General features: G+C 37.1%; 1 protein-coding gene across 9 annotated transcripts in view; it reads right to left on the minus strand.

Moving 5' to 3' along the window:
* SNAP91 (synaptosome associated protein 91) overlaps positions 1 to 26,347 on the minus strand; it is a 149,080-nt gene that overhangs the window by 11,446 nt on the left and 111,287 nt on the right. For 6 of the 9 annotated variants that reach the window (XM_086707336.1, XM_086707339.1, XM_086707334.1 and 3 more), the window contains 5 exons: positions 25,463 to 25,546; positions 16,481 to 16,615; positions 14,676 to 14,825; positions 10,624 to 10,654; positions 9,548 to 9,659 (listed from right to left, as the gene is read on the minus strand). In XM_086707336.1, the coding sequence (XP_086563462.1) occupies positions 9,548 to 9,659; positions 10,624 to 10,654; positions 14,676 to 14,825; positions 16,481 to 16,615; positions 25,463 to 25,546 (512 nt within the window). The remainder of the gene's footprint in view (positions 1 to 9,547; positions 9,660 to 10,623; positions 10,655 to 14,675; positions 14,826 to 16,480; positions 16,616 to 25,462; positions 25,547 to 26,347) is intronic. The other 3 variants (XM_086707335.1, XM_086707333.1, XM_086707338.1) reach the window with 2 other exon arrangements.

Genomic DNA, 26,347 nt, shown 5'->3' on the forward strand with positions numbered 1-26,347 from the left:
TGGATCTTGGCAAGAATAGTGAGCTCTGTGGCATCCTAACTTACCCAAGTTTCACCCACTGTTCTTTAGCATAGCTGTAGTCTTGAAAATAACAGCTTATGTCTTCAGTAATAGTACCAGAGGGAGGAAAATACATTTAATTATTTATTTTGTCTCGTCTGTGTGGCTCCCTGGAAAGACTGGCTCAAAAGGCTTGTCTTTGTCTCACCAAACAGGGAATGCACCTAGTGCTAAAGTTGTTAAGCACTTTTGGGGGAAGCCATTTGTGGAAGCCATTTACAGGCAAATGTTTTAGTTGTTGCTGTCTGAGGCAATGGATAACAGGGCAAAAACAGTAGACTAAACAAAAACCTTGGGAGGAAAGGCTGGAGAAGGAGATGTGGGGATTAAAGGTTTAAAAATCTCAGACATACTCCTGGGAATTTGGAAGACCATGCACACGCCCAGGGCTGTGTGCAGGGTCAGGGAAGACAGGAGAGGGCCCCCAGCTGACCCTGAGGCTTTGCACAAGCTGTAAGTGATTGCTAAGGCAGGGTTGCAAACTGCCTGGTTGACTCTGAAGACCTGCCCCAGCACACACTCAGAGGTCCTCTACAAAGACTGGGAGATATTCTGGTTCAAGGAATTTAAGTAATCTCTGCCTAATCATTAGCTCATCACTTAGCTAAAGGAGCAGAGACTTCAACGGCCACACATAACAAAGAACAGAGACTACAGAATTAGTTCAGACTGGTCACTAAATAATCAAAACAAACAAATAAACAATTACAAAGAGTAGCCACAACAAACCCTTAGGTAACAGATAGAATTTGATTTCTAGAGTAGACACATTATAATATTCAAAATGTCTAGGTTTCAACAAAAAAATTCTGAAACATACAAAGAAATAAGAGCATATAGCTCATATGCAGGAGAAAGATCTCAACTCAATAACCTAAACTTCCACACTGAGAAGCTAGGAAAAAGGAAACAAACTAAACCCAAAGAAAGCAGAGAAAGGAAATGATAAACACGAGAGTAGAGACAAAGTACAAAAACAGATTGAAGAAGTCATAAGAGATCTAAATAAATTTATAACAAATAGACTATAGCAGTAATCAAAAAACTTCCATCAGTAATCAAAAAAGTCCTGAACCATATGATAATTTCAATAGCAGTAGAAAAAGCTTTTGACAAAATACAATATCTATTGATGATCAAAACTCTCAACAAAGTAAACAGAGAGAATATACCTCAACATAATAAAGGCCATATATGAAAAACCCACAGCTAACATCATACCCAATGGTGAAAAACTGAAAGCTTTTCCTTTAAGATAGGGAACAATACAAAAATGTCCACTCTGATCACTTTTATTCAACATAGCACTGAACGTCCCAGCTGTAGCAATCAGACTAGAAAAAGAAATAAAAGGCATCCATATTGGTAAGGGAGAAGGAAAACTCTCACTATTTGCAGACGATATGATACTATATGTAGAAAACCCTAAAGACCCCACCAAAACACCATTAGAACTGATAAATGAATGCAGTAAAATCGCAGGATATGAACTCAATATAAGAAATATTATGCTTCTCTACACTAATAACAAAGCAGCAGAAAGAGAAATTAAGAAAACAACTGTACCAGAAAGATTCAAATGCTTAGGAATAAACTGAATCAAGGAAGTGAAAGATCTATACCCTGAACACAAGAAGACAGTGATGAAAGAAACTGAAGATGACACAAACTCATGGAAAGATATACCTAGCTCATGGACTGGAAGAATTAATACTGTTAAAAAGCCCATATTACTCAAAGCCATCAACAGATCCAATGTAATTCCTATCAAAAAACTAATAGCATTTTTCACAGAACTAGAACTAATCCTAAAATTTGTATGGACTACAAAACACCTCAAATAGGCAATGCAATCTTGAGAAAGAAGAACAAAGCTGGAAGTATCATAATACCAGATTTCAAGTTATACTACAAAGCGATAGTAATCAAAACAGTATGATACCAACACAAAAACAGATACTTAGATCAAGGGAACAGAAAAGAGAGCCAAGAAATAAGCCATGCTTATTTGGTCAATTATGGAGGCAAGGAAAAAAATGGAGGAAAAGACAGTCTTTTCAATAGACAGTGTCGGGAAAAATGGACAGGGACATGCAAAAAATGAAACTGGACTACTTTCCTATATCATACACAAAAATAAACTCAAGTGGATTAAAGACCTAAATGTAAGACCTGAGACCATAAAGCCTCCTAAAAGAAAACAGGCAGTAATCTCCTGGATATCGGCCTTAGCAACATATGTATGGATATGTCTCCTCAGGCAAGAGAAACAAAAGCAAAAATAAACCTGAGACTACACCAAATAAAAAGGTTTTACATAGCAAAGGGAACCAAATCAAAATCAACAAAACAAAAAGGCAACCTAGTGAATGGGAATAGATAATTGCAAATAATAGATCTGATAAGGGGTTAATATCCAAAGTATATAAAGAATTTACACAACTCAACACCACAAAGCTAAACAATCTGATTACAAAATAGGCAGAGGACCTGAACAGGCATTTTTCCAAAGAAGACCTACAGATGGTGAACAGACATATGAAAAGATGCTCATCATCACTTATCCTCAGGAAAATGCAAATGAAAACCACAATGAGACATCACCTCACACCTGTCAGAATGGTTAATATCAAAAAGACAAAGAGATAACAAGTGTTGGTGAGGATGTGAAGAAAAGGGAACCCTCGTGTGCTGTTGGTGGGAATGTAAATGGGTGCAACCACTGTGGAAAACAGTATGCAGGTTTCTCAAAAAACTTAAAGTAGAAATACCGTATGACCCAGTGATTCCACCACTGAATATTTACCCAAAGAAAATGAAAACACTATTTCAAAAAGATATATGCACCGTTATGTTTACTGTAGCGTTATTTATAATAGCCAAAATATGGACGCAACCTAAGTGTCCATCCAGAGATGAATGGAAAAAGAAGATGTGGTATATATGGACTAGAATATTACTCAGCCATAAAAAAGAATGAGACCTTGCCATTAGTGACCTAGAGGGTATGTGCTAAGTGAAATAAGTCAGAGAAAGACAAATATCATATGATTTCACTTAAATGTGTAATGTAAAAACCCAAACAAATGAACAAACAAAAACACGGATTCTTACATATGAAGAACTGGTAGTTGCCAGAGGGGAGGTGGATGGGCAAAAAGATGAAGGGAATTAAAGGGTACACACTTCTAGTTATGAAAAAAGTGCAGCATAGGGAATATAGTCAACAATAAAAAAAACTTATGCCACAGAAAAGCCCAGAACTGGATGGCCTCACTGGTGAATCCTATTAACTATAAAGAAGAATTAATATTAATCCTTCTCAAGCCGTACCAAAAAAAAAAAAAAAAAAGTTGTGGAATACTTCCTAATTATTGTTTGATGCCAGTATTGCCCTGACACCAAAGACAAACAAGGACATTAGAAGATTATAAATCAATATCCTTTATGAACACTGATGCAGAAATTCTTGACAAAATACGAGCATACTAAATCCAGTAGATATTAACAGAATTATATGCCATGACCAAGTGGGATTTATCCTAGAAATGTAAGGTTGGCTCAGTCAATGTAATATTGATAGAATATATAAAAAAAGAACATAATAATATAAGTAGATGCAGAAAAAGCATTTGACAACATCCAACATCCTTTCACGACAAAAAACAAAAAAATCCACTCAACACACATAAGATAGGAAATTCCTCAACCTGAATAAGGGCATCTACAAAGAACACATGGCTATCATCATACTTAATGCTGAATGACTGAAAGCTTTCTCCTTAGAATAAAGACAAAGGTGCACTGGAAGTTCTAGTTGTGGCAATCAGGTAAGAAAGAAAGAAAAAGCATCCAGAAAGAAAAAAAGAAATTAAACAATCTCTATTTGTAGATGACATCACCTTATATATACAAATGCCTAAGGAATCAATATACCAAAAAACCCATTAGAACTAATAGACAAATTCAGCAAAGTTGTAGGATACAACATCAATATGCAAAAATCAGTGTAGTGTTCACTGTATGCTAGCAGTGGACAATAAAAAAATATAATTAAAAGGACAATTCATTTACAATAGCATTAAAAACAATAAAATACTTAGAATAAAATTAAGAAAAGAAGTACAAGACTTGGGGCATCTGGCTGGCTTAGTGAGAAGAGTGTGCAACTCTTGATGTTGGGGTCATGGGTTGGAGTCCCACATTGAGCAAAGAGATCACTAAAAAGAGAAACTTAAACAAAGGACAAGACTTGTTGAAACTTTGTTAAACAACTTGTTAAAACACTGTTGAAATAAAAAACTTAGATAAAGAGAAAGATATCCTGTGTCCAAGGATTAGAAGATGTAATATTGAGATAGCAATATTTCTCAATTGCTTTATACATTTAGTGTAATCCCTATCAAAATTTCAACTGCTTCTTTTGGAAAAATGGACAATCTGAACCTAAAATTTTTGTGGGAATGCAAGAGATCCAGAATAGCCAAACAGTCTTGAAAAAGAAGAACAAATTTGGAGGACTCACACTTCCTGGTTTTAAAATTTAATTCAAAGCTACATCAAAACAGTGACGGTACTGGCAGAAGGACAGACATATAAATCGATACAACAGAATAAAGATTCTGGAAATAAACCCAGACATCTATGGTCAACTGATTTTTGCCAAGGATGGCAAGGCCAATAAATGAAGAAGAGTCTTTTCAATAAATGGTTTTGGGAAAACTGTATTTCCACATGCAAAATAATGAATTTGGACTCCTGTGCCATACCATATATGAAAATGAGCCTAAAATAGGTAAAAGGGCTAATGTAAGAGAGAAAAGTATACAAACTGTTGGCAAGAAACATAAGTGTAAATCTTCAAGATCTTGGATTAGGCAACTGTTTCTCAAATATGACACCAAGAGCACAAGCAACAAAAATAAATAAATTGAAGTTTATCAGAATTAAAACCTTTGAGGGCACCTGGATGGCTTAGTTGGTTAAGCATCCAACTTCAGCTCAGGTCACGATTGAGTTCGAGTCCCATGTCGGGCTCTGTGCTGTCAGTGCAGAGCCTGCCTGGGATTCACCTGTCTCCCTCTCTCTCTGTCCCTGCCCAGCTCTCTCTTTCAAAATAAATAAAGAAACTTAAAAAATTCAAATCTTTTGTGCATTAAAGGACACACACTCTCAAGAAAATAAAAAGGCAACTCATAGAATGGGAGAAAATATTGGCAAATCATATACAGTATTTAATAAGTATCTAGTATCCAGAATACATAAAGATTTCTTACAACTCAATAATAAAAAGACAGCCCAATCATAAAATGGGCAAAGGATATGAAGATATTTCTCAAACAAACAAAAAACCAAACAAACTAATGGCCAAGAAGCACATAAAAAAAGCTCAACCTCATTTATCATTAGGGAAATCTGTATCAAAACCACAACTGAGACCCTATGTATTGCTGGTGGGGATGTAAGATGATGTGGCTGCTGTGGAAAAGTTTGGCAGTTCTTCAAAAGGCTCAGTGGAGAGTTACACATGACCTAGCAATTCCATTCGTAGGTATACACCCAAGAGAACTGAGGACATATATTCACACAAAAACTTCTTTACAAATTACAGAAGTATTTTTCATAACAGCCAAAAAGTAGAAATGACACAAATGCCCATCAGTTGAAGAAGGTGGTATATCCAAATTCAGCCATAAGAAATGAGGTACTGATATGTGCTACAACATGGATGAACCTTGAAAATGTCATGCTAAGTAAAAGAAGCCAGGCACCAAATGCTCCATATTATAGGAGTCTGATGATATGGAATACCCAGAATAGACAAATCTATAGAGTAAATTATTAGATGCCAGGGGATAGGGAGAGGTGGGAATTCAAAGGGATTGTGTTTCTTTTTGGGGTGGTGGAGCTATTCTGGAGTTAGACAATAGTGACAGTTTTAAAACACTGTAAATATACTGAAAATCACTGAATATATACTGAATGAATATTCACTTTAAAGTTGTGAACATGGAGAATTTAATGTTTATGTAAATTTTATCAAAAAATTTAAAAACAAAACAGGTATTATACTTCAGATTCACTCCTTACTCATCATTTCAACAGGTTAGGTAATAGCCTGTTCAGAATCATATCATTTATCAGGATTGAATTATACAATGATAACTGTATTATTTACCAGAATTGTTATGATTAGAACTTCGGGCTATGGAAAAAAAAAGATTTTTGTTAGTTATCAAAATAAAATGAACTTGTGGAAATTGCTGACGAAATAAATAGGTCAAATAGTTTAAATATAGTCTAAGTTTTCCATTTTGCTTGAACAGATTAACCCTTAATAATTTACTCCCCAAATATTATTTGTCCTAAGGTTCTTTTTTATTATTATTGTTTTCTTTTCAACATTTTACCGAATGCTTCATATGTAGGCACACGAAGGTTAGTTGTTTTTAGGGAAAGAAATGTGGATTCTGTGGCCTCCTGCCAAATGCATATGTTTCTGAACTGCAAGAATCTTCCCAGTTTGTAGGATGGAAACTTAAGTGAGTATTGGACAACAGGAAAAAGTAATCCTGGAAGCACAGGGCTCTTGATGGCCATGACGACAGAGCCCTGCCATCAGACATGTTTAAAGTATTCAAGTCCTGTTAAGATTTTTAGATCTAACTTGAGTTCTATGATCTGAAAAATTCTACAGCTGTACCTCCAAGCAGCAGTTGAGGGAAATCTGAAACAAACTGGGAAGGTAACCTTAGCTCTTCTCTATCAATAGAAACTTTAGAAGGCAGCAGAAGGATGCTCACCCTCACACCTGCTCTTTCATCTCCTACTCAAAAGGAGAGGCCTGCAGATTACCAGAGGACACGGAAACACTGCTTTGCTGCTTCTGAGGCAGAAGTTTTATTTCAGTTGTCTCTCTTCTTTTGCTTGAATATGCTTAAAAAAAGAGACTCAGACATATTTTAAGGAATAGGGAAGCGGAAGCAGCATTTTATGAAAGAACGGGGTGGAGAGAAGAAGCCAGAGGCCTTCTTATGTAATTAAGCCAGAATAATTTCTTAAGTCAAAGCAAAGCCAGAGCTTTGTTATAGAAGAAGAGCTTTGCAGTAAATGGGTAAATGGCAGTAAATTTATATAGACAATATATAAGACTTAGAGTTAATGAAGATAAAATAACTCTGCATTTGACCACCTTCATATTGTTGTCTAAAAAGTCAAGGAAAATAACAAGAAAACAGAAAGAAACAGAACAACATGTGACTCTGCCTTCCTGATAAATTATTTCTGTTGGTCTCGTTTCTCTTTCCACAGCTGTTGTGGATACTTTATGTTAAAGTGTACTGTCTTTTACTTCCTGGAGTTTAATTACTAACAACTTAACATCTTCTGCTTCATAAATAAAAATAAGGAGTTTGGAGTTAAAAAAAAAAAAAAAGAGAATAGCAATCTCATTCCCAGTGATGGTGCCTGCTAATCAGATAATGAGTACCCTTGTTGTCCTGAAGAAGCAGACGAGCTGTAAATTAAGTATCTGATGAATCTGTAACCTTGTATGGTGAAAATCTTGATCTCAGGAGAGGTGCTGACCAAGGAAGGTCTCCAACTTAATACTATTACTAAAGTAGTTCTCCCTCCTTCTGCTTCTTGGTTAAATGGCCTAATTGTTTAGTGACCGCCCCATTAAGAAACCCGGGCAACCACTGTCTTGTAGCTTCATTCACAGTGATCCCCTGTGTGGATTCTACCTGAGATTTTCTTCCTTGTCTTCCTTTCCACCCTCACCTGTGGTTCTCAACCACTTTTTTGTTTATTCTTTTTTTAAGCCTACAGCTTATCTGCCAGATACCCAAGCTTTCCTCCAGTCTATCTTTAAACTCTGTTATCACTGTAACTGTTCTGAAATTAACCTGTTAAAAAAACAATGAAAAGTTTAAGCCTGCTGGTAAGGGCAATACACTAAAGTATAAACTTCTCAGAACAACACATGAGGTCTCTTTAGACCTCTTTTAGAGAGAATAAGAAAATTAGTTTCTTTAATTTGGTAATGATAATATAAATTGTGAAATTTAATGTCAATATGTGGTATTCATTGATGAGATAACAAAAGGCAAGCTGAGGGCAAAAATCTCCCCAAGGTGGGACAGGGACATATTTAACATTTCTCAGGCACTCAAGACTGCCCAGGAACAAAGGAAGGAAAAAGCCAATGGTTAACTGCTAAAGATCACAGTCATGGAGGACATGAAACTTCATCAGTTTGTCACTGTCTTAATGACTTACAAGAAAAGCACAATCTTGAGAATAGTCAGACCTCCAGAAACCTATAGACTCAATTTCCTGGAGCCCTAATGTCACCTTCCCTCCGTAAGACAGAAAACCCTATTATAATCAGTCACTCCTCACACTTACAATGCGGCTTTTTCTGCCCATGGGTCCTATCTCTGTACTTCAATAAACAACTTTTTTGCACCGTAAAATATCTCAAAAATTCTTTCTTGACCATTGGGCTCGGTGATCCCGCATCAGTATAAATTGTAGTTTGATTAATAGTATTAGTATTGTTTAGTGGTAAATTTTAGTTCAAATGGCCCTTTTCAGATCGGTTTACACTTATTTATAAAATTATAATAAAACTTTATATATAAAAACATTACTATTTATCAAATTATTCAAAAGAAAACATGTTTTAAATTCTATAATTCAGGTATTGAAATTAATTTATGGAGCATGATTAATTTTAATAAAGTCTACCTAAAATGTTTATATTATAAAGATGGCATTAGTATTTCAGTTTAAAAAGTGGTAAGCAGAATTAACAGAGTTTTAAAATCAAAGTCCATTTACACAACAGAAAACTGCCCAATCTTTCTGGTAAGAAAAAAAAAGTTTTCATTACTTCTTTTTTTTTTTTTTTTTTTTTTTTTAACGTTTATTTACTTTTTTGGGACAGAGAGAGACAGAGCATGAACGGGGGAGGGGCAGAGAGAGAGGGAGACACAGAATCAGAAACAGGCTCCAGGCTCTGAGCCATCAGCCCAGAGCCCGACGCGGGGCTCGAACTCACGGACCGGGAGATCGTGACCTGGCTGAAGTCGGACGCTTAACCGACTGCGCCACCCAGGCGCCCCTTCATTACTTCTTAAGACAATTAGGTGACTTGGGCAAGAAATGGGAGCAAAATATGGATAATTACCAGTGATACTGAATTATTTTGAAAAGTTATTTCCATAACTGTACAAATACAGAAGTAATATCTAAAGAAGCATAAATACTATTTTGAAATAATGAAAATAAAAAAATGGGCCACAATCTATTAATAGAAAGTCAATGAAATTCGCATTTTGGTAAATCACGCATCCTGCTTATGTCCCCTCAATGTGGATGAAGAAGTACAATGTCAGTAGCAAACCTAAACAAAGTGCACTCTGTCCCATGCTCGGAAACTGGCAAATTGTCAGCACTGCCCTGGGCCCTGGTGGCTACGTACCAAAGGTGCACTTGGTGGAACACCTGCTGACCAGGTTGCAGGGGCGACTTTGGGCTGCCAGTTGGCTCCACCCGTCAACTTTTTCTCTCCAGCATTCCACTGAAGGTCGCCCCTAAAATCAAGCACGCAAAAAACAAACACATGTATTAAAAACACACTACTCAGAAAACAATGTGTGTGGCTCCTTAGATACTTTTATTTGGGATTAGATGTAGTCTGTTTAAGGCAAGTGGTAATAAAGAGAACAAATTAAACTTATAGAGGAGTCTTACTGTATTGTATCTATAACAGTATAAAAAAGCATTTGATAAAAAATCATTTAGAGTTTGGATCTCAATATTTATTGAGCCTCTATAGATGCCAGGCACTGTTGTAAGCACTTGGGATTATTAGTGAAGAAAACGAAGATCCTGATCCTAGAGGAACATGCATTCCTCCAATAGAAGAATGTGCCACAAAATTCAACCAAATTCCTCACTGGTTACAAAAACTTCCAAATATCATAAATACTCTATACTTTATCAAATATCTGTAGTTTGTTTCATCCATCATGGCACTTCTTCTAGATGTGGGAGGGTTCATCAGAAGGTTTCACACAACTGCATCATGACTACAACCTGCCTTACAGTGACTGTCAGATATATCTACTGTAAAATGCATCCCAATTTCAAAGGTACTGAAATGTGCATCTAAAGAAAGGGTACATCGTTGACCATTCTTTCTATCCTTTCTTAAAATTGATCCTCCATGACAGACTTTTAAAAACCAATGTTAGCTAGGAATAGTGTTCTAGAATTTAAAGCTATTAAAGCATTCAAACCATAATTCTGAAGTATTTCTAGCTATAATTTAGTGACAATCTTGGAGACCAAAACAGATTGTTCCTTTTCCTTGCAGAGCCAACAGTTTGGAGGTTCCAGTAGAATAATAACAAAAACAAGAGTCCAGAATGCAATAAAAACCAATTTTGAAATTACTGAGCTCGAGAATGAGTTATTACTCCAATGCATTTAATCATCTCAAATAAATGTAAATACACTGCCACAAGAAAACCAGATAATTTCAAAAACACTTACTTTTTCGATGTGGTACCAGAAATTCCAAGATCTATAAAAGGATAAAAGAAAAAAGAACTTAAACCTCTATACTCAGCTTAAATGATATGACATTTAAAAGATCAAAGAGAGTTCTACAAAAAGTCCACATTTTGCCTAAGAATGACTGTATTCAATTTTACAAAGGAGAAACTATGTTAGGAAACATGTTCAGAAATCTAACATTTTCTTTTACTTCACATTATACTTAAGGATCACATTTTAATGTCAGCTGGTATCTAGGAAAGAGTAAACACAGCACGCTTGAGACTGTTCTCTTAGAAAGGCCTATGTGGCTGGCATCTAGGAACCCAGTTAGTAAACTGTTCTCCATGCTGCGGTAATACTTTTCCTAATGATAAGGGTGGCTACTGTGTCTAAACTGTTTGTACAAACAATGTGGTTTATGCTGAACACCTGCTTTCCTTCTTTCTGCGAGACTGAAATTTTGGGCTGTGTTAAGCAGAGTGCCTACATGATCAGCATCCGATAAAAGACCTGGGTGTGGAGTCTCTACAGGGCTTCCCTGGGCAGAAATATCACACGTGTTGCTGCATTTTTGTATGCTTTTCCCCTCATGGGAAGGAGAGAGCATAAGGAAGTCGGTATATGGATACTTCCAAACTTGCCTGTGTCTTTTGCCCTAATGATCCAGCTCTGTGTCTTTATTATGCTGCTGTAATAAACCTTAGCTGTGAGTACAACTATGTGCTGCTGAGCCCTCTGAATTCTAGTGGATCTCTGAATGTGAAGGTGGTCTTGGGGACTCCTGACATAATTGGCTTACTCATTCCACTCTAATCTCAATTCACTGATTACTTCAGCAAATATTTATTGAGCCTCCATAGACGCCAGGCACTGTTGTAAGCCCATAGGATACATTAGTAAAGAAAACAAAGATCTTGATCCTAGGGGAATGTGCATTCTAATAGAGTGAGATGGAGAATAAAACAATAAAATAATAAAGTAAATTATGTAGGCTACTACAAGGTGATAGGAAAGCCTACGGAAATAAGCAAAGGAAGAACAGGGCACAAGGGATCTGGTCAGGTAGGATGAGGGTGATGCGCATTAAACAGGGTGTTCAGGGAAGGCCTCAGGGAGGTGAGATTTGAGCAAAGCTGGGCAGAGATGTATAGGAAGAGCTTCTAGGCTAGTTATATGGTATGCTCTGTAAGGGTAACTGTTTCAGGTCTGGAGAAACTGCCAAACTGCTTTCCACAGTTGCATTTTCACCAGCAACGCTAGAGTTTCAATGTCTCCACATTCTCATCAGCACTGTTTTTTTTCTTTTGTTTTTGTTTGTTTATTTATTTATTTATTTTTTTAATTATGGCCATCCTAATGGGTGAGAAGTGATATCTCATGTGGTTTAAATTTTTTTTTTTTCAATGTTTATTTTTGGGACAGAGAGAGACAGAGCATGAACGGGGGAGGGGCAGAGAGAGAGGGAGACACAGAATCGGAAACAGGCTCCAGGCTCCGAGCCATCAGCCCAGAGCCTGACGCGGGGCTCGAACTCACGGATCGCGAGATCGTGACCTGGCTGAAGTCGGACACTTAACCGACTGCGCCACCCAGGCGCCCCCTCTCATGTGGTTTAGATACGCATTTCCCAGATGACTGGTGTGGAGCATCTTTTCATGTGCATATTGACCATACATATATCTTCTGTGGAGAAAGACCTATTCAAATCATTTGGCCATTTTAAAACTGGGTTATTTGGGGGCACTTGGGTGGCTCAGTCGGTTGAGCATCCGACTCTTGATTTTGGCTCAGGTCGTGATCTCATGGTTCGTGAGTTTGAGCCCGACATCACATAGGGCTCTGCGCTAACCCTGCAAAGCCTGCTTGGGATTCTCTCCCCCCCACTCACTTTCTCTCTCTCTCAAAATAAATAAACTTAAAAAAAATAAAATTGCGTTATTTGTATTTTCATTATTGAGTTGTAAGAGTTCTTTATTTATTTTGGGTATAAGTTCCTTAGCAGATATATGTTTTACAAATACCTTCTCCCATTCTGTGGGTTATTTTTTAAAATTTCTTGACAGTGTCATTTGTAGCACAAAAGTTTTTAATTTTAACGTAGTTCTATTTATCTATTTTGATCTATCGTTGCTTGTGCTTTTGGTGTCATATCTAAGAACATTATCCAATCCAAGGTCATGAAGATTTGTTTACTAACACATTTTCTTCTAAGAGTTTTATAGTTTTGGCACTTACGATCCATACAGTTCTATGATCCACTGTGAATTAATTATTTTTCAGTAAGCAAGATATCTAACTCCATCCTTCTGCACATGGATGTCCAGCTATCCTGACACCATTTGTTGGAAAGATAATTCTTTTCCCATTGAACTGTATTGGCAACTTTGGTGATAACCAACTGACCACAGATGTATGCTTATTTCTAGACTGTTATTCTATTCCACTGAGGTATATGCCCATCCCTAGGCAATACCACTTCTCTTAATTACTATAGCTTTGTAGTAAGTTTTAAAATCACTAAATGTGAGTCTTCCAAGGTTATTCTTCTTTACTTAGAATGTTTGGCTATTCTGGCTTCCTTGCATTTTCATACGAATTTTAGGTTCAACTCATCAAGCTCTATAAACAAGGAAACTGGAATACTGATAGGGGGTATGTAGATCTTTTTTTTTTTTTTCAGTTTTGGAAGATATTTTATTAAAAAATACTTCACTTTTACTTAAAATGAAAATCAGTGGTTTTTTTGGGGAGGTTGTTATATTTCTATACATTGAATACATGTAATACATGAATTCATAAATACATGAATTCATGTAATCATTACTATAAACAGGACACAGCAATTTAATTACTCAAAAATATTCTTTCTTGCTACCCTTTGCAATCAAAACTGTACTCTCAGGGGCTGGAGGTATAAATCCTTATTTTTGAAGGAGAATCTGGATCATACATTGCAGTGCCAGTGAAAGCAGTTACGACTGCCAACTGTCCTTCAGTGAGTTGAAATTTTAGTGTAGGAACAAATACTAAAATCATCTCTCCATGGGTGTCCTCAAAGCATTTTCATGGATGCCCACACCAGGGACAATGAATGGGAAAAATATGTCCATTGGATAATGCATAGGAAAAAAAAAAAGTCTGTATCAAGGATCTGCCAAAGCCTTGAGAAAAGTGAAAGGTATCGGCAGTGTGAACCCATTCACCTTAATAAAGAATCAAATTCAGGGTTAAAAGGAAAGGCAAGTCTTTATACTAGCTGCCCTCATCTCCTAGGACTCTCTCTTTACCCATCTCTAGCCTCTGGTCTCCTTATTATTCCTTAAATATGACAGGCAGTTTTCTGCCCCAATGCCTTTGCACTGGCTATCTTCTCTGCCTGCAAATATTCTCCCTCAGATCCATGTGGTTCATTCCTTTACCTTCAGATCTTTGCTCAAAATATACCTTCTCAGGGAACCCAACTCCCCTCTGCAGTGTTCCCAACTCCTCTTCGCCCGGTCTGTTTCTTCCCCAGAATGCTTATGACCTCATGTACTACAGAACTTACTTATTTCAAACTGTCTCTCCCCTTCCTGAGCACCGTAAGAACAGAAATTTATACCTGTTTTGTTCACTGATTTAGCCTTAGAGCCTGGAAGAGTGCTTGGTAGTCAGTAAATATTTGTTGAATGAGTAACCAAAATTCACATGGATGGTCAATTGTCATTATTTCAGTATTTAAGTTACTCTGTGTTCTTATTTCCAAGTGAAATGAAAAATTAAGTACTTAGTATACATAATGTACTTGGTTTGACGCTTGCGTATGCTCTCTATCCCTTTAGTAATTTATACTAAAAACGGCATGGGTGCTGCTTGTGAAACAACGGCACAACAATTGTCTATCCTTCAAGGAACTGTACTGGGTAGAACATTAAGAATTTCTGTCCGCTCCTTGATATACCCACCCGTTAAGTGAATCCAGAAACAAATATATACGAAAGGATAGAGAACAAAAATTCACATATGATACAGTAAAAAACCCAACAACAAACAACTGTATTACTCACTGCCTACTAAGCTGGCAAGAGATGAATCAAGGTCACTCCCAAGGGCTTTGCTTGCTGCCATGGCTGGACTGGGGGGTACCATTGAGATGGGTGCAGGCTGCCCGGCTGGTGCCATGGTTGGCATCAGTAGATCACCTAGACCATCAAACACTAAAAATCAAATAGACCAGAGTCAGAATAATTGAAAAAATAAGGCCATATGCAAACTTAAATGGAAATTGTCTTTTGAAAAACTATAAAACAAGTGAATGTACAATCTTACAAAAGAAGGCATGTAATTCACACTTTTTATGACTGTAACACGTAGAAGAACATGTCTACATATGTCTACCCATAAAGTACAGAAATACTAGTAAACATAAATAAAGATGGAAAAAAAATCTGTGTAATGTACAGGAAAGAGCACAGATTTTGGGGTTGGAATTAGGCTCACTTTAGTTGCATGCCTCACTAACTGTGTGAATTTGAGAAAATCATTGTCTGAGCTATAGTTTTCTCCTCTGAAAACTAATGGGAAGAATACTACTACCACATGGTCCAGTTGTCAAGATCAAATTAGATAATATATGTCATGTCTTTATTATAATGCTTGCTCTATATAGGCACTCAATAAGTGGTACTCTTATTAAAAACAATCACTAAAATACTTTTTTATTGAAAATGGTAGTAATTTACAGCAAAGCCTAGATAATGTACTCTCAGATCCTACAATGCTTATTTTGTTTTCCTATAATGCTTATCTTTAAAACAATTCTAAATGAGAAATAAGGCTAGATCTCCTAGTTTCTTACGAAGTTAGTGGTGGAATAAAACCTGATCTAATGGTTAGTACCTAGTAATGAGTATATGACAAACAGTTGACCATATTTTAGAAGTAAAAAATTGTGGCCCTCCCCCTCCTCATTATAGTAATCAAATTTAGGTTCTAACTTTCAAGGATTGTTTAAGGGAAAAACTATTTTAAACATTAGAAATCATTCTATTATTGATGTTTCCTAATCACTATGTAACCAGTTACCACTTGTATCATTCCTCGAATACAGAAAGACCATTCAAAATGCAGACTCAAAAGATCTACATAAATTGTTGCTAATATCTTATCCGCGTCAAAATTTTTGTGGGTAGTTTTTGTTAAAGAACTTCGAATATTTACCACAAACACTACCATACGGTAATTCTAAATTGGAAAGGGACAGCATTCAACTAGGCACTGGCAATAGAAGCAACCAAATTGTCAGGCAGGGGATATATTTAGGGTGTTTCTGAAGCACATTTAATTGCCAAAAACTCACCAATTGAAAATTTGTAGTAAGGACCCAGCATGGGAAGAGTAGAATGGAAGAGAATACAAACAAAATGACAGCAGGATGAAAGATTAAAGGCAGGCAAAGAATACTATTTGTGTCTCAACTTCATAAAACCGAGGGCCATGCAAGCTTCAGAGGGTGTAAGCAATAGCAGTTGGAAGTGTCCACACATTCAGATACTGCATAAAATGTTTGTTTTCCCTTAACTGTCTCTAAACCATGTGCACGTAAGCTCATGCAAACAGATGGTGTGTGTGCCGTTAGATCTCTGCTAAAAATTTAAAACAGAAACACAGAAAAGGATTACAGGTTATCCTTAAATCTTCTAAAATGTACTGAAATATTTACTTAAAACACAGAATAAAAGATTTATTAAAGTTTTAAAACCAGGTCGCCACTCAGTATTTGCTTATGAGTTTTCTGATATCACACTAACCTTAGGTGGTATATTTTATAATCAGAACAAACGCAAAGAACGTTTGAAAGTCACTGCCTCACCTGATGGATCAAAGGAGCTGCTGCTAGAAGTTGAAGGCGTTGTTCCAAAAGCTGCTTCGAAATTGGGCTGCAGCAGGTTATTCTGAGCTGGAGTCACCGGTGATGGAGAAGGGGCCATAAAAGAACCCCCAAATCCTGGGGGGAAAATAACAGTTCCAGAAAAATATAAGCAGAAACAACTATACGTAGGTAAAGGCAAGAAAAACAGAGTCAGGAAGAGTTACAGAAGACTGAGAAGGAATCGAATGCAGGTAGATGAGAAGTCAATGAAACCTGGAAGTTAGTTTTTTTGAAGTTTTTTCACATATTTTATATCTGTCATGTATTTTTAAATGATTTTTACTGATTTTCTAAAATTCAAGTATAACATTCAGTGTTTTACTAGTGTTTCAGGTATATAATATTGTGAATCAACAATTCTATACATTAGTCAGTGGTCATCGTGATAAGTATTCTCTTTAATCCCTATCAGCTACTTCACCTATCTTCCCCCCACCGCGCCCCGCACCCCCAATCTCCCCTCTGGAAACTGCTGGTTTTGTCATAATACATGAGACATTAATACAGGTCATTAATACAATGAGATCTAATTTAATTAGAAATGAAATAGCACATAAGAATATATCTCAACCCTGGCTGAGAGAACCTGGGGCAACCAAATCTATCATTACAATGGAGCTACACAGAGCTAAGAAGGCCCCAATAGGGTTCAAATGGAGATAATTTCAATACATTAAAATTTTGATTCTTCAAATCACAGTATCAGGGAGCTAGAAAATGCTCAGTTGTACACACTGGCTAAGTATAATAATAAAATATAAATCATAAAAATATTCATGCACTCTGCCACCAAATCCTTCTTAACATCTTTCATACATGTTCTTATCCCATTGCTGCTACTGCTAAGTGTGGGCTTCCCTCACTCAGCTCTCAGGATTCATCAATAGACATCCAGAGGGGCTTCCTGCCTCTAGTCTGGACCTCCTCCAATCTAGGCTCTGCAGTGCAGCTAGAGTGATCTTTCTGAGTGGAAAATGCTGACAAAGTTACTTCTCTAAATAGTGTCCTTTAATGGCTCTCCATAACTTTCAGATTCATCTAACGCAGATTCCTTTGCATAGTAATCAAGCTCTTCTGTCTCTGTTCCCTGCCACTTCCCTGCAAACTAGATTGCATCCATAACACCATCATGGTGACTCAGATGCCTACTCCAGGAAGGCCTCTTGGACTGATACTGTCACCCACTACTATCAGGCACAGCTATGTCCACTCCTCCCACCCCAAGTCCAAGTGAGTTAGTTACATGCTCTGCCTCTGTGCCCTCTGCATCTGATACATATCTTCATCCTATTCCCATCATATGTCTTTATTTCCACCCCCAAACCCCACTCTGGGGATGGCTTTTTGGTATCAGGAACTGTGTCTCCTCCTGTTTTTCACTAATCAGCACAATGCCTAAAACACTGGATTAATGTTTACTGAATAAGGACACTTTTGAATACAAAAGGTGGGGAAAAATCAGAGGCCACTTTGTAAAGCAACCAAAATTCAAATTATTTATCTTTTGAAGGCTGGAAGCAAATAATTTCTCTCAACAGATAGAAGCAGAAGCAAAGCTCTCTCTGTATTGCTTCTTTATGAAACATACAACTGGAGAAGGCAGCAATTTCTTAATAGAGGATGCTCTATTATTAAAGAATTTTATTACTTCCAGAAGTCTTTTCTATATTTAGTTTGGGTGTAAATATTCCCTTCTAATCTAGCCGCATCTTTTCTTTTTCGGAAACTTCTTGCAAAAACATAACAAATGCTTTAAAAAATCCTTAAGCTTACATTCTGTAAAACCAGTTTATAATACTGAAAATGACTTTCACTGAAATTCTCCGATTACTATTTTCTAAAGCAGACAATAAGGTTCAAGTCATGTTGTTCCTGGATATTGATAATGACACAAGTTTAGGCTTTCCTTATAGATGTATGAAAACAATGCAACTCAGAAAACTGTTACCTAATAGAGGATGGTCTTTAAAGTTCACAGTGGCTACCTGACGTGACCTTTAGGATTTTAGTAACATAAGCATTGAAGAAAAGACATTCTCTAGATCTTTAAGAATACTATGAAGCAAGGATGGGTGAGAAGTAATTATTTTTGTGGATAGGATCGTTTGGTTTTAAGGAGATTGACGGCTGTGTTAATGCTGAGTGTCTTGAAACATACCACACCTCAAGTTGGAAAATGGCTGTGATTAATTTAGGCAATTTTTCTTTGGTGTGGTTCTCTTTGATATAGGTGAATGCGGAGAGAATTGTTCTCGAATCTCAGTTTCTTAAAACTTGGCCAAGAAGAGAAAACTATTGTAGAATCATAGCATATTAGTGTTGGAGAAAGCCTTGGATCATCTGATTCAATCCTGTCTATCACTAGAAGTGATGCAAAGGGAAGTTAACATATCCACCCAATATTCAGTAGTAGAAAGGGAAAAACATGCATTTACAACACAGGGCTCATGTACTTAGTGCTATTGAGTTTCATAACATAAGCAGATCACATCCATAGGTGAATAAACAATGAAAAAAAAATTAGCCCCTTCTTCGAGAAAGCTTAAACCTTTAAGAAAGGGTAAAGCTAACACTGTCATGGGGCTCACCAAGTTCTAAAGATTTTTACTTTTATTATTATTTTTTAATTTTTTAAATGTTTATTTATTTTTGAAGGAGAGACAGAGCATGAGCGAGAGAGGGGCAGAGAAAGAGGGAGACAGAGAATCTGAAGCAGGCTCCAGGCCTGTCAGCACAGAGCCCAACACGGGGCTCGAACTCACAAACCGCAAGATCATGACCTGAGCCGAAGTCGGACGCTTAACCGACTGAGCCACCCAGGCGCCCCTAAGAATTTTTAGAGGTTGATCCATACAAACCATATGAAATGTCAATATTTGACCATTTTGGTCCTACAAAAATAGCAGGATTGTATTGTTCAACCCAAAACATACATTAGCTCATTTCATCCTCACCCCAACTCTATGAAGTTTCACAGATGAAAATACTGAGGCCAGAGAGGTTAAATAATCTGCCCAAGGCCAAATGATGGGAAGTAAGAGAGAGGATTCCACACAGGAATCTTCCAGAGCTTGGGTTCTTCACCACAATACTACACGCTTCATTTCCACAGCCAGGAGTAACATCAGAGTTGTACTCTTCCTGTGGCTTACGAAGTTGACAGAGATCTAGAAAGATGACTTTTTCCCATTATGCTCAGTTCTGTGCATTATGCTCAGTATGTGCCCTCATAAACCTAAACTAATTGAAAAGCTATAAAGTGCTATAAAATAGCCAACTGATTATCTTAAAGAAAAAAATCTATTGTTATACTTTAAATGAATTATAGATATTAATGAGGGGAACTCCTCCTGTTAAGTGAAAACTTTTAGAGCCCTGGAATAGAGGTAAGAAAACTCACACCACTAATATTTCTTTCTATATGGTTCTAAGTTACATTAAGAAAGATATTCTATGGAATTTAAGCTAATAATCAATAGGCTTCCAGACATCCTGCAGGCATATTTGGACTGTCCTACACTATAATGAATCACCAACTATCTCCAAGTGCTCAACCATCTACAGACACACTGCCTTTTGTCACAGATACTTAGTCTTAGAATCTATCTTTCTAAGGGAAACAGCCTATACACTTAAGGAAGTTCTATTAACAGATATATCAAAATTGATGGCCACAGTCAATATAATAGATCAGTTGGGTCAGGAGAGTAAAAAATTAAAACTACTGGTAGTCTTCTTTTATGTTAAAGATGATGCCATCTCAATTACTCTGTAATATAGTCAGTTATTAACACATTCTATTTACTAAGATCAATCTGAGATAGTATTTCTAGGATTAACAGCCTGAGAGTCTTTTGTCTGACACATTTCAGACTGTCTCCCAACCCCACAGAGTATGAAAGAATTGGTTCTCTGTAGACCTTCTCATTTAGTGGCTATTATTAGTTATTAACTCCACATTGAACATTTTTATATTTTAAAAATCAATTTAAAGACCTCTGCGGCTCTGCTAAAAAGTCATCTATGTCATGTGGTTAACAGAGAATACAAAAACTACAAATGGCCTCAAAGACTGGCCTGTATGATTCCCTGCCTTTAGAATTAAACGTAGGATGTGGCCCATTCCTACACTAGTACAAATTTATGGGCAGTCACCCCAGAACTGTGACTATAATGGAAGAAAATGGTTTTCTTGCTTGCTGTCAACCTCAGAAGTTAGGTAAAATCTTTTTTTTTTTTTTTAATTTTTTTTCAACGTTTTTTATTTATTTTTGGGACAGAGAGAGACAGAGCATGAACGGGGGAGGGGCAGAGAGAGAGGGAGACACAGAATCGGAAACAGGCTCCAGACTCCGAGCCATCAGCCCAGAGCCTGACGCGGGGCTCGAACTCACGGACCGTGAGATCGTGACCTGGCTGAAGTCGGACGCTTAACCGACTGCGCCACCCAGGCGCCCCGAAAATCTCTCTTAATCATCCACTTTTACATCTGTCATCCAGAAATCTATATATTTCAAACATCTATATTTTCATTTGGTATATCTGAAGAGGCGTTTGAGAGCTTTATTACTCACTGTATGAAATAATATTTCCATTTGTTTGATAGAAACTTAACTTTCAAGTTTCTAGTAAGATTCCACCTGAGCTATGGATAATATCTATATCTTATCAGTAATCTCAATGATTTAGAAAGATTATTCTTTAAGTCTGTCCTCTTTGGCCAAAACAGTTGTCTCTTCTAGAATATTGTCTAGTTTCACCATTCTGGGTACACCAAACAGAACTTGAAATTTTTACTCAAGGGGCAGAAGACGACTAAGATGATATTTCATGCATAGTTCAGTTCTGGAGTTGGTATTATTTGACAGTTCTAGAAGAGTAAATTAGAATAAAAAATAGCCAGTTTTTATGAGAGATATGCCCAATTTAAAAGACTGTCCGTTTGACCTTTTTTTTTCTAGTTTTAAATTACATATCAATTTTTGACAAAGCTTTCCCCCCAATTTGAGATGATTCTTAATTTTTGGTTTAAAAATTCTAAAGATCATTTTAACATTTAATTATACTACATATTTATTACATTTACCCTGTGACTTACATGTAAATTTATTCCCTCAAAAAAATCTGGGGAGCAAGAGCCCTGTTCAAAAACCAACGTTACTTTTAAAGAGTCTACACCTTCCATTACTGAGTCTGTGTATTATTTTTCTTTTTTATTCTCTTACAAAACAGTCTTATTAACAAAAGCCAGTAATTCAAGATTCTAGAGACTCATGAAATACAACTTTCCCTCCCGCTTTGTTTTGTTTTTGTTTTTGGTTCAAATTCTTACTTTAAACATGACATTTGTGGATTTCCTTGTTATCTATGATTGGGCTCATTTATCTTTAGGGAAAAAAAAAAGCTTCCTCTTTATTGTGGACTTGGCTGCTCTCTCCCTATACACACACACACACACACACACAAGTATAACACACATGTTAAGCCTCACTGCAAATTATCATAACATAGTACCCCAAATATTTGTTCTACCATTGATATTCATTCAACAGAAATGTCTGGGCAGTCTGAAAACTCTGAAATAGCTGCTGTCAGCTGGATTTAATGTATAAATGTAACTGGGATTTTATAATGTGTACTTTAGCAGGTTTTTTTGGCGAGGAAATTTGCTTCTAGTTCATAGTACAAAATTATATTAATATTCCATGATATTCTTCAATGAGAACATGGATTCTTGCTGTGTTACCTGAACAAATATGAGAAATGTTTCTAAATAAGCAAAACAGAAGTATGAAAAACCAGTCCAAATACTTAAGATCTAGAGAAATTAGAATTTAAAAGTCTCTTATATCAGGATATAAGGTAAAAGAATAGTTGACTTCAGGCCAAGTAAATCAGACCCAGATACGTACAGATTAAATTATAAGAATTGTCTGTAGAACAAGCTAGACATTAAAACCCATTTACACCTACTTACACTAAAAATTCATTTATTTAAATAAAAAAATAGAGAAAGGAAAAAATGTGCACAAAATACGTTTCCCATCACTGAAGAGGTCACAAGATGATGCACTGGAAAAAATGGGAAGTGTACAGTCAATAAAACTTATGTAAATGACACTGTCACTTTCATCACCAATTTTCTCCCTTTCTATCTCATTTTACTAAGATTTCAGGATGGATGACACAATCGAGAAATTCAAGCTTGCTTCTGGTGAGTTCTAACTTGCACTTTGTGTGTACTTCCTTGTTCGACCTCCTTGGATACGAAGCTGTGCAGGCTCAGGTACCCGACGCTGCACTTGGCAGTGGGTGACAAAACTATTCCTGCTTGTTCCACGTGTGTTTTAGACCCTATCTCACCCCCAGGATCACATCTCTTGGCTCTGCCACTGACTTCTAACTTGGAACTGGAAGGCAACATTGTGTTTTAAAGACTTCTGAGAATTCTGCAAAAAGCCAGAACATTTGATTTCACATGCCATAACTTTAATTATAACTGCAAACCTTAATTATAACTGCAAAGCAAAAGGCTTATAATCAGTAATCTTTTATTTATTAACAGTATTTTTATGTTTATTTTTAAGAGAGAGACAGAGCGTGAGTGGGGGAGGGGGAGAGAGAGGCAGACACAGAATCTGAAGTAGGCTGAAGGCTCTGAGCTATCAGCACAGAGCCCGATATAGGGCTTGAACCCACAAACTGCAAGATCATGGGCTGAGCTGAAGTTGGATGCCCAGCTGACTGAGCCACCCAGGTGCTCCAGTAATCTCCTTTTTGAAAATTGACAACGTCATTTCCCCCAAATAACCACTGGAAACTATGCTATTTCTGTGGCCTATTAAAATAAAACCTATTGCTGAACTTTGAAAACCCGAATTAAGGTTATTGGTTTTGTAAGAGCTTAAAAGCTTCTGTGACCCATTTGAAGCTGCTATGAAGAACACCCAGGCCAGGAGGAAACCCAGGTGAGCCAGTATTTTTTCCCCAGGTAACCAGCTGTGATGTGTGTTAAGTGCACTGCCTCTTATCATATTTGTAGGTTCCAAAGTGCACAGCAACATTACGGTGGAACACTGGTTCTTCACCATTCACAAAATACCAGCTGGTGGTCACTAATATGAAGTGGATTCAGCCAACAAGAGTGTCATATTTAACCAGGGTAGTCTGCAGAGAGTGGGAAAGACACAAAAGAACTGCTACTGCCCCTGGGAAAGTTTGTTAAATAACCAGTCTGAAAGACTGATGGAAGGAAAGCGTCAACAGCTAGGCTGTGATTATCCTTTCGGGCCTCTTAAGAAAAGATCTGACCTCCATGATCTCACCGTCGTGGGATGGAGCCTCACGTTGGGCTCTGTGCTGACAGTGCGGAGCCTGCCTGGGATTCTCTCTCTGCCCCTCCCCTGCTTTTTCTCTCTCTTCCTCAAAATAAATGAATAAACATTAAAAAAAATTACCGAAAAATGACTTGACTTCATATCAAACTTCCTACAATTCTAAAAGGTGATGAGGGTCCTTTAATGAAGTCATTACTCATTACTAACCCAAGAATGAATGTTCTATGCCTGCTACACCTGTACAGGATTGTTCATTACATGAAAAAATAAGACCTAGTCACTGTTTCAGGTGCAACATGACTAGCAGGGAATTTAAGCTGAGAGACTCTGAACGTGGCAACGTCCTTGTGCTGATGTGACCCACACACACATCAATCCCTTGCCAACCATATGACCAAAATGCATTCCTTGTGGTGACTGAGGAGGAACATTGGAAGCTGAATCTGAGTGTCTGAGGCCTCTATGATGCTACCGCTGCACTTTGTGTTATGTAACCTTCTAAGTGAAGTCAGAATGAGGTAAACCAGCAGTGTCTTTTGAGTTTGACTGATAACCTGAGCCTCAAACTTACTATTGTGGTCTTGCAAATGGCAAATGCTTTGCCTGTAAAAATAGCAATTTCTAGGTCTGCTAGAAGCAGACCTAGGTCTTTCTAGGCTAACATGAAGCATACTTTTCCCTGCCTCCAAGGAAGGCTGACAGTTAGCTTTTACTATCTTTGAGTCTTTGAAATCTTCCCTGCTATTCCATCTTTCCCATCCTGGCAATAAGCAATAATCCTAGACATCTTGTGTCAGTCTATGCCACACTATGGCCCTGTTGAACTGAGAGCTCTCCAGAAGTTTTCAGATTAAAAAACAAACAAACAAACAAACAAACAAACAAACAAACAAACAGCTAGTTAAAAAAAGTGGCATAGGTAGCAACAGTTTCAACCCTGGTGGAAATCTGTAATACTTTATCCTGGAGTTACAGAATCAGTTGACAAACATAATGGTATCTTTCCACACAAATTTCTTTAAAAAAAAAAAAAAAATGGGCACAGGCAATACAAGATAAAATTTGCTACATAAGCATATTACCTCTTTTGTAAACAAAAAGAAATGTGATGACTGAAAGTAAGGCATTTGGGGCGCCTGGGTGGCTCAGTCAGTTGAGCGTCTGACTTCAGCTCAGGTCATGATCTCACTGTGAGTTTGAGCCCCGCCTCAAGCTCTATCTATGCTGACAGGTTGGAACCTGGAGCCTGCTTTGGATTTTGTCTCCCTCTCTCTGCCCCTCCCCCACTCACACTCTGTGTGTGTGTCTCTCTATCTCTCAAAAATAAAATTAACATTAAAGAAAGTAAGGCATTTAAGAGCATCCAAGGAGCCACAGGGGTGACTTGTATACAACTGTGATTTTACTATTGGTATTTATACAATCTTGGGAAATAACCTTCTATTATACAGTGTCTTGTTTTTCAGTTTTATGTCTCAAAAGGGAAAGAATACATGCATGTTGAAGTTTACAGATCTGTAACTTATAAAAATATATCAAAACTTAACTTCCACAAAATACCATTTTATTTTAATGAATTAATTACCAGCTAGTAGGTCTGCCGATGCTGATGAACTAGAAGCAGCCTGAGGTGCAGGTTGGGGTTCAGAAGCACTACTTCCAAATGCATCTACCCATTATCCATTGTGCAGCAAAAAAGTAAAAGAGTGTAAACAGTAAGTACAGTAAGTAAGTGTTTATCAGAGAAATGCATAGACATGACACTTTGTGTGGTGAACCTGTCACCTTCGGATATATGAAATGACTGAGTCAACTGAATTATGTTCTGACCGTGCTCTGAGTTTATTCTCTCAAAAAAGAGTCCGAGAATATTTCAGATTAATACCTCTTTGTAAGAGTAAGACAATTCTTCTTTTCCATTTAAAGAAAAAAACCTCTGGACTGAATCCTGTCATCTCTTAAAATAGGATCAAGGTTTTAAAAATTTTACCCAGAGGTAATACAATAGAACTTTCCCATTTAGAACTCCATTAAACTTAGCAAAAAAAAAAAAAAAAAAGAACAAACTTAATTTGAGCAGCAGCAGCAGCCCAACTTGTACCTTTATACCACAGTTCAGTGTTTATTTGCCACAAGTTTTGAGCTCCTGAATGTCAGAGACTGTGACACCATTGTACCCCTCATGGCTCATACCATGATGCTTCGGCATTCAGTGGGGAAGGTACTCGGTGTGGCTTAACTTACTAAAAATGGCATTTTAGCCTGTGGCACACACATTTGTGGACATTCATGAAGAAATCACTTCAAATCTGTACTTTTCTCTGAAATTTAATGCTAAAATAAGATTTTAAATCCATCATCCAACTGAGTAGCTTAAGAGTTAATTCAGTGCATCTCCCTGCCTTCAGATAATACACAAAGTAACGGAAGAATACATTTAAATCAGTGAAACATCTTCTGGTTCTCTGGC

The sequence above is a fragment of the Puma concolor genome, chromosome B2, assembly GCF_028749965.1.
Source record: "Puma concolor isolate L17-30 chromosome B2, mPumCon1.1.hap2, whole genome shotgun sequence".
Classification (NCBI taxonomy): domain Eukaryota; kingdom Metazoa; phylum Chordata; class Mammalia; order Carnivora; family Felidae; genus Puma; species Puma concolor.